The following is a 9,292-nucleotide window of genomic DNA, read 5'->3' on the forward strand; positions in this document are numbered from 1 at the left end:
AAAAAAAAAAAAAAAAAAAAAAAAGAAAGAAAAAGAAACAGAAGAGCTGGAATTTGATCTCAGGCAGCAGCATGGCTTCAGTGCCTTCACGGACACAGCTAAACAGTGAAGAAGATGCCTCCCTGGGTTACTGCAGGGGGCATGTGTGCCCATCAAAGCACACAAGGGTGTGTTCCGATGTCAGCCCTCCCCCATGCTTGGCACAAAATATTCTAATTGTCAGAACAGCTGTCTCCCCACAGGACAGGGCAATCACACATCAGGTTGGTGGGATCGTTCCCCTGTACCTGTTACTGAGGATGACTCTACCAACACCTGACTGTGAACCGGTGTGCGTGTGTCCTTTCCCTGCCTCCTGCCATCCTAGAAGAGTGTCATGGCCTTGTGTGGAAGTGGGTGAGTAGGGGTGAAACTGCCTCTCACCCCTCTGGTGGAGGTCAGCTCTCCAGTCCTACTGAGGACAGATAAGACAGGGTGGGATAATGTGGGTGGGGCCCCCATCTGTCTGATGAACTGGGTTTGTCTCACACTGACTTATCTCTGTCTCCTGGGAGACAAGGCATGTACAGCCCCAGGGGAGGAAGTCCTCTGCTTGTTCCAGACCAGAAGTGGGGTGGGAACCAGAGGAACCAGGCTGCCAAGGAAAGGCTGCCAATGGGACTCGGGTGCATGAGGGCGCCACTCACAGAATTTGCATTTTTCAGTCCCCAAGGCCCTGGATAATTTCCCTGTGAAATTAGGGGAAGGGGTGGGATCAGGCCATCTTGAGGAGAAGACATTAGCCACCAGTACCTCTAAACTGTCCGGCAGTACTGAAAAATAGGGCTCTTCGTGGATTCAGACTCTACACTCAGGCAGTGTCTCTTCCCTAAGCGTTTTTTGGACCTTTACTGAGATGGGGTGTGAATGAGAACTCAGGATTGGGTCTGGGCATTTATCTGCAGAGTCCACAAGTCCCCACATGGGATGGAGGATTTGGGTGGAGGGCAAGATCCTTGCGGAAGCAATCGTGGATCTGAGGGTCAACGTGGAATGGGTATTTTCTTAAAATCATGAGCTGGGGCAGACAATAGAAGAGGCAACATGGATAAGGTCTTAGGACTTCTGCAGTGTGTGTGTCAAAGGTCCCTGCGTGAGATGATTGCCTCAGTGGGCTCAGAGTGGAGATCGCCTCGTGAGATCTCCATGTGGTTTGGGGGTACAGATCTGAGGTTGCTGGGCTGTTTGTTTGTTTTGTTTTTTTTTTCCTGACTGGTCCCTGAATGTCAAATCTGTGGATGTGGAGGAGGTAAAAGGGATGGTACTGAGCTGGCAAACAAAGCCACCTGGGCATCCATCCTTCAGGAAGCTCTAAGCTCAACTGGTCTGGGAAAGCAAACAGGAACAGCTGCCGGGGCAGCTGGAGGGGGCATGATGGAGAGACCAGGGGCTGGAACTGGACCAGCCTGGTGGAAAAGGGAGGATAATGGAGGAGTCTACAGCATGGAGACAGTTTGGTTCTGCCGCACCAGGAAGTAGGGGCTGCCTGAGAACCTCGAGGCCTCCATCCTTTAGGGGTACCTTCCGTTCTTATTCTCTTGGGGGACACAGGACCTCAGTTGCTGTAGGCGGTGCGAGCAGGTGTGGTGGTGACAGACGCACCATTTAGCTGGCTGAAGATAGAACTAAAAGCCGTGGATGTGTGGTGAGACCTTTGCATTTTCCTGATGAGGAAACCCAGGTGCAAGCAGAGTTGGGGAGGCTGGCTGCTGTCAGGAGAACTTCCAACTGGAAAGGGTAGGCTTCTCTTATAGATCACCACTCCCAAAACCAGGAGCTCATCTTTCCAAATCCTGAGGACTACTAACCATGGACTGGAAGCTACCCTCACCCCAGGCCAAGCTCCTGATAAACATAACATAAGTTCAGAGGTAACACACGAGCCCACAGTCACAACAGCACAGTAGCTTACAGTTACCACCACAGCAATCACACACACACACCTGGCTTTTTTTTTTTGTCAGTGCAGACTGACTCTGCCCCCTTGTGGCCACCTCTAGAATTGTCCAATGGAAGCCAAAAGATCTTTTATTATCTATCATTTTTTTCAAGCCTTACTTTCTTGATGCAGCTAGGACTTGTGAAACAGAAAAGAAGCAAGAATAGTAAGCATCCAGGAGTAACTGCTGCCCTATAAGGAGTCTGAACTTTTCCCCATAGTCTGGGGGAAAAAAAATCACAGGCCTGTTATGTGTGTCTAGCCCTCTCTAAGCAAGAGTCAAGCAGCCAAACAGTAATGCTGGCTCCACCCTCAATCAAACCTAGTCAGACTTGTCCCATTTTACCCCCATGTTCTCCTGGCTCGGAGTATAATCTCATCTCCAGTTCATGTATGTCAATCCCAACAGTTATTTCTTACTGGTGAACGAAGAGGCCAAAGGGAGGTGCTGCCTGCCCTGCCCCCCCCCCACAGAAGCCCAGAACTCCAGAAATGGGATTAGTAGGATGGGTAAACCATCACCCACTCCACTGGAGACTTTCTTGCCTTCCCCACAGAATTTGGCCCACAATTGGTCACCTTATTAATTCACTCCATTTTAATTGAATTCCTGCTCTGTATCCAGCACCATGCTAGGCTGGAAGATGACAACTGGGAACAAGGCAGACATAGCTCCTCCCCGTTTGTGTGGGGCTGACAGTCTAGTGAAGGAGGCAGTGTCTTCGTGAACTGAGGAGGGCATCTTTAGACGGACACAAGCTAGATAGAAAATAGATGACGGGTGACTAGCATCGCCCACAGAGTGGCAGAGGAACTAGCCACGTCAAGAGCACGTGGTTAAAACTCTCCAGGGAGTGCGAAGGACAAATGGGCTGGGAACGGACTTAGCAGGTTAGGTGAAAGAAGGCGCCTTAGGTAGCTTCCCTGGAGTTGGGGTAGGAGGCAACAGGATTTTCTTAACTCTGAAACTGGCCAATTATGAGTTTGCACAAAGTTCCACACCAGACTGAGTTTCAATTTCCACGTTTGTGTTTGCAAGTTGAACCCACCAGGCTGCTGTTGAGTTTACAAGGAAGGAAGTTGGCAAACAGTAACAAATTAGTTCACCCCCACCGCCAACTCTTCTGCTGGGATAGCCTCTCACCACCAAGGAGTACTTGTTAAAGCAACTGCCTTTTGACAGCTAACAGTGAGGCCTTTTCCTTCTTGCAACCGCCTCTTTGGGTCTCTGAGCCTTTTCTCCTTTCCCCCGCCCTTAACCGCTTCCCAGCCGGCGAATTCTAGGGCTCTGGCGGCCTTCGCACTCTCGCGGGGGCTGGGGAAAGGTTGAAATGCTCTTTCTACCTAGGACAGTCAGCCCCTCCCTTGGCACTTGTGTTTCTGAATCCCAGGCAAACCTAAGCGCTCCCGGATTCTTTTCTGAGTTTAGTGCCGCCTGGCGGCGAGGCCTGGTCTCGACCTCGGGACGGGAGAAGACCAGTTGGTAAGCCCCGCTCCGGAAGAAAAGGACAGCAATGGACAGATCTCCCAGAGAAAAGAGGCCTGGGGGCTTGACGCTAGAGAAGGGTCTGCTCCTCTCCAGCCTAGCGACGCCCAAAACAGAAATCTTCATTTAGGGAATTTTAACATTGGGAAGAACAGTGCTGTGCCAGGCTCACGTGGTCTTAGGAAAGGCTAAACCCTAGGCTTAGCCTTCATGCCTGAGGGTCTGCGCCAGGATGTGCGTGTTCTGCCCTCAGGCTTGGAGTCTCTGCCAGGCTTAAGCCTCACTGAAAGAAAGCGCAGAGTCAGCCTGGGTTCCTGCGGACACGCGACGTGCGCCTCAGCACTTTCCGTTGTCATTCACTCGGGCTGGGACCAGATCGGTGGCTCCGCTGCCTATGCAGACCAGAGCTGACCAAAGCCGGCCAGCTGACTCAGCTTGCCCACCACGCCCGGATCCCCCAGGGAGAGGCAGCCAGAAGGAGGTATAAAGCGGTGCACATCAGGCTCGCGCGCACCCTCTCCATTTTCCGTGCCTGCGGTGCTCAACCCTCCGGTGAGTACTAGGTGCTGGGGAAAGGGAGGGAGAAACGAGGGAAAAGCCCTGTCCCAGGGCAGCTTGTTTCTAGAGCCAGGAGGGATCCAGACCTAGGGATCCTGCCTATCGAGGAAGGGCGGCTTAGGCTAAGTACAGGACTCCTGAGAGTTTAGCCGGTGATCCCGCCCTTCCTAAACAGCAGCAGCATGAGCAGCGCCCCTGTGCCGGGCGCCGTGCCCGCCTGTCTCACGCTCTGGGATGAGGAGGACTTCCAGGGTCGTCGCTGCCGTCTGCTGAGCGACTGTGCAAACGTCTGTGAGCGAGGAGCCCTGCGCAGAGTGCGCTCGGTTAAGGTGGAAAACGGCGCGTGAGTGATCCTGCTGCATCTGTTTAGCTAACTTAAGGGGTATCCGGCTTCTCTCATTCCCACCCCAGCCAAAGTCAGAGCCTGGGACTTCATCTTACACTCCACTATGCCCAGAGACAAACTCATCAACAAGATAAACCTTTGTTCTCTCCAAAACTCACAACCCTCCCCAAGAGAAAGATCTACGGGGCCCACCCTGAAACCCCAACGGTTTTCTTTGTGCGAAGTCAGGTAGCCTTGTGCAGACAGATCCTTTCTGCTGGCCCCCATCTTAGTATCCAAGAAGCAGCTTGGGGACCTGGAGAGAGCTGAGGTCCCTTTGCAGGCCAGAGACTCTGTTGCATCCCTAGGAAGGCACATAGATCCCTGCAGATAGTCCTTGGTCTGGTGATCCTTGTAACCCAAAACATTCCTTCTAACCTGTGGGCCATGAGTGGGAGGCCTAGGCCCTTCCAACCCCAGAAAGCATTTGGTTTGGGGGCTTCATTCGCCAGAGGGACTGGGTGTGTCTGGGAAATGGTCTAGAGTTTGGGTCCGTGGGTTTTTTTCTTTAACCACAGCAAGAAAGTGATGACCCAGAGGGAGACTGCAAGATACCTCCCAATTCCCCTTCTCCTTTTTCAGATGGGTGGCCTTCGAGTACCCCGATTTCCAGGGGCAGCAGTTCATTCTAGAAAAGGGAGATTATCCTTGTTGGAGCGCCTGGAGCGGCAGCAGCAGCCACCACAGCAACCAACTTCTGTCTTTCAGGCCAGTGCTCTGTGCGGTGAGCAAGGCCCACTTCCCCTCCTCCCCTGTCGCCTACCTTCAGGCTCCAGCAAAAGCGTAGTGCCTTGGAAAACCTGTCTCCCCCGAACAGTATATGTGAACAAAATTTTAATGGGGCGGGGGTGGGGGTGGTCGTGGCATTACTCCAGAACCAAGAACCGTCTGAAAATTGGGATTATGGAGACACGGGTGTGGATCAGCACCATGGACAGCATCAAAGAGCCGCTAGTTGTGAGTATGCCCGGGGCCCTTCAGCTTTCAATCCACTACAGGTGTAAGGGAACCTTTGTCAGCACACAGTCCCGGGAGGCTGAGATGGATGCTGTTAGCCCCATACACAGTCTTAGAAATGAGGTTCAGAGGCATAATGTGACGTCACAAGGTCAAACGTGCTAACATGCCGATGACACTCAAATTCAGTCCAGGGATCGGACTGAGAACAGGGTAACAGGGTCAGTGTCAAGGTGTCTCAGAGTGCTGGAATGGTGCGTGTGTGTGCGTGCACGTGTGTGTGTGTGCGCGTGTGCGTGCGTGTGTGTGTGCATGTGCATATGTACATGTAATAATGAGCCAAATGTCCCAAAACGGACTGGCTCTCCTGCTCACTTATGTATTGCTAGAGGACCCAGTCCAGTCCAATTTCTCTGTTCCAAGAGTCTGGAAGGGAGATAACTCTGTAGGAGGAAGACCCTTGTGGTAGGCCAGATGCAACCAACACCATCATGCCCACCTGTATGTTCTGACTGTTCCATCCAATACCCCTTGGCTGGGTCCCAATCTAAGAGAGGCAGTGATGGGGAGCTGAGCAAGGGACTGAGTAGTCAATGAAACTGTTAATGAAATATCCTGGTCAGTGGGCCAGATTTTTTTCTCAGAGCCTGTGATTTCCTTCTGAAAAGGAGGGACACAGGGGACAGTGGTACATGCCTATAATTCCAGCTGCTTTGGAGGCTGAAGCAGAAGGATCGCAAATAAAGGGCGACCTAGTATACTCAACAGGGTTTGATCCCTGTTAGCACAAATATAACAAAGAGATGACAACAGCAAAGGGTCCTGTCACAGAAGTCTCTAGCCTTGAGCTCAAAGAATCTCTGGGAATTGTCTGGCCTTGGCACATAACTCCAAGTCTTGGTAGGGCCCAGGTGGAGCCCCTGAGCATCCCAGCGGGCCAGACCCACTAGGAGCTGATGGGGTGAACTCCTGAAATGTCTAAGAGGTGGCATGATATGTGCCGAACAGGAACTGGGTGACTAGGGTTAAAATTATATCCATGAACAGGGCCTGACATCTCTGTAACCCCAGCCCCTATTTCTGTGCCTCAGAACCACGGTGACAGCCGCGTGACACTGTTTGAAGGGGAAAACTTCCAGGGTTGCAAGTTTGAACTCAATGATGACTACCCATCACTGCCTTCCATGGGCTGGACCAGCAAAGATGTGGGTTCCATCAAAGTCAGCTCTGGAGCGTGAGTCCTGGGGCTGGAACAAGGGAGGCAGGAAGAGTGGGCAGTCCAAGAGAAGATGGAGAGATGATGGAGGATGCTAGAAGCCAACAGAGACTGGGGGAGGGGGGAGAGGAAGGGAAAGAGTAGGAAAAGGCAATAAAGACCGGAATCCAGGGATTTGTGTGGGAATGTGGAGGGTTGAAAACTTGGGTAAAGAGAAAATGAAGGGTGAGCGTAGGAGACAGGCTAAAACAGATCACAGGAAGACCCAGAGCAAAAAGCAGGGTTGAAGTGTGGCTTTGGAGCTGGCTGCTGGCAGCTGGGACTATTGAGGGGACCACACAGGTGGGAGCAATGCAAAACCTACTCACTACCATTTTCTTCACTCTCGTAGGTGGGTGGCCTACCAGTACCCAGGTTACCGAGGCTACCAGTATGTCTTAGAGCGGGACAGGCACAGTGGGGAGTTCCGTACCTACAGCGACTTTGGCACACAGGCCCATACTGGACAGCTGCAGTCCATTCGAAGAGTCCAGCACTAGGCCTACACTAAGTCATCATCACCCTGAAGATTCTAATAAACGCTCTTGACTCTACCTCCCCTCTTGCCTCTTTCCTTCTTGCTCTCTCTCTCTCTCTCTCTCTTTCTGTTTCTCCCTCTTTCTGTTTCTCTCTCTCTCTCTCTCTCTCTCTCTCTCTCTGTGTGTGTGTGTGTGTGTGTGTGTGTGTGTGTCACAGAACCTAGGACTTTATACATTTGTGTAAATAAGAAGTAATCTCTCCTCCTCCTCCTTCTTCTTCTTTCGACAAGATTTATTTGTGTAGCCTTGACTATCCTGGAACTCTTTCTGTAGTACAGTCTGCAGGCTGCCTCGATCTCAGACATCCTATTGGCCTCTGTCTCTCAGATTAAAAGTGTGTGCCACCACTGCCCAGCAGGCAGGTAATATCCATTTTTTTTTTTTTTGAGGATTGTTTCTTCCAATAAGGCTCCAGAACCTTTACCTATCACTTATAACCTAACTGTGAGGAGCATGGGTGTGCTCTGGGAATCTAGGGAAACAGCCAGCAAGAGTTGTGGGATCCAATCAGATGCAGCCAACTCCAGATCTTGACTTGGGGCGGGATCACACACCCGTGTAGGTCAAAGCATTGAAAGCCCAGATGGGGCCTTGGCCATTCTATAGATGGATCAACAATCCCATCATGAATTAGGGTCCAAAACTGAATTTAGACCACCACACACTCCTTGGGTCAGCAACCACCATGCAGGATAAAAATTCTGGACCATACACAAAAGCATTTCTTGATCCTGTATCCCTCCCACCCCAGGCCATCTTCAGTCTGCATCTTCACCCTGGTCTTCAGACAGCCAGGGGAACCCGCCAGTGTTTTTCAAAAGTCACCTTTCTTTTGTTCCCAGGAGAAGAATTCATGGGAAGCCCCTCTGTCCACTATGCCCTTCTACAGAAGATACTTTATCACTTTGAACCCAGGCCCAAGACTATAGCAGCAATCACTTGTACCTCCCATGATATTAAACTTTGCTATCTACCCCAGAATGGAAGTTATTCATGCTTCGCGTGTGTCCAGGGGTGGTTGTGAGGATTTAATAACGGCCCCCTAAGGATATGTGTTGTGCTGTGAAAAGCATTGAAGCAGTGGATGTAGGACCCTCCACCTGCCCTGTCACGGGTCTCAGAACCAAGGGTCCGAGCTCTCAGTGGGTATGAATTCTGCTTCAGTTCTGAATGGGCTCTAGAGTCCATGGCTCCTGTTGCCTTTGATCCTCATTCTTCATCTATCTCATTAACAAAGAAACTGGGGTTAAGCCCAATCAGTGACTAAGCCAGGGTTTGAAAACAGGGTCCCAGGTGCCAAATTCAGGATCAATTAAGGCTAAGCTGAGCTGTGGCTAAAACCTCAGGCTTCAACAGAGCCTGAAACATGTGGGTTCCTGGCTGGCCGTCTCTTTGCAGGACAGTAGTATTAACAAAACTAAATGCATACAACTTGGTCCTTGTCCTTATGTACTTACCACGTGCTGTTATATGAAAAGCTCACAATATGCAGATGATGCTTACACCATCAGTTCTAAGACAATAAGACTAAGTACAATACTTCCTCGGTGTCACACAGTTGGGATATAGGCAAGATTTCTGAACCAGAGCTGAATCCAAGCCCCAGGACATCTTGGCTTTAGGCCCCATCTTCTCACTACCTGTTTCCAGAAATAGGCAATGTGTGTGTGTGTGTGTGTGTGTGTGTGTGTGTGTGTGTGAGAGAGAGAGAGAGAGAGAGAGAGAGAGAGAGAGAGAGAGAGAGCTCCCTGGTAGAGGGACCCTGGATAGGTTGCTGCTGCTCTTGGGTTTGTTTGGTCCAACTTCTGCCAGCACGGATCTTTTTAGGTTTTTCTGGATCCAGAAGTCACATTCTGCTTCCCACACCTATCAGCCCCTGGCAGCTCGTAAGGAGAGGTTGAAGTCGTCACAACTGAGGGTTTTAGTCTCTGGTTCTCCCATTCTGGACAGGCTGGTGGTCTGTAGACAGGAGGAACCATGATACATGGCTTGTCAGGGAGACAATGGAGGGGAAGCGATCAAGGAATCTCACCCCTTCAGCACCTGAGTTCTCTTCAGACTGGGCACAAAGTCTGAGCTGTTGACTCTTGCCCAGCAGACAGCTGTTGTGTAGGAACACACCCACAATTCTCCC

At 51.1% G+C, this 9,292-nt stretch overlaps 1 protein-coding gene across 1 annotated transcript; it reads left to right on the forward strand.

The window, feature by feature from the left end:
• The first annotated feature begins 4,204 nt into the window (after window positions 1-4,204).
• Window positions 4,205-7,119, forward strand: Cryba2 (crystallin beta A2). The gene is made up of 4 exons (XM_026786105.1): window positions 4,205-4,365; window positions 4,990-5,131; window positions 6,456-6,598; window positions 6,972-7,119. The coding sequence occupies exons 1-4, from the start codon at window positions 4,205-4,207 to the stop codon at window positions 7,117-7,119; spliced, it is 594 nt and encodes a 197-aa protein (XP_026641906.1).
• The last annotated feature ends 2,173 nt before the right edge of the window (window positions 7,120-9,292 follow it).

This window comes from Microtus ochrogaster, linkage group LG4 (genome assembly GCF_000317375.1).
Source record: "Microtus ochrogaster isolate Prairie Vole_2 linkage group LG4, MicOch1.0, whole genome shotgun sequence".
Taxonomy (NCBI): Eukaryota; Metazoa; Chordata; class Mammalia; order Rodentia; family Cricetidae; genus Microtus; species Microtus ochrogaster.

Excerpts from the sequence above, each read along its gene's own strand:
- Cryba2 (XM_026786105.1), top strand. The coding sequence starts at position 4,205 with ATGAGCAGCGCCCCTGTGCCGGGCGCCGTGCCCGCCTGTCTCACGCTC. Across the intron at positions 4,366-4,989 it reads GTTAAGGTGGAAAACGGCGC|ATGGGTGGCCTTCGAGTACC; the intron begins GTGAGTGATCCT and ends CTCCTTTTTCAG. Across the intron at positions 5,132-6,455 it reads TCAGGCCAGTGCTCTGTGCG|AACCACGGTGACAGCCGCGT; the intron begins GTGAGCAAGGCC and ends TCTGTGCCTCAG.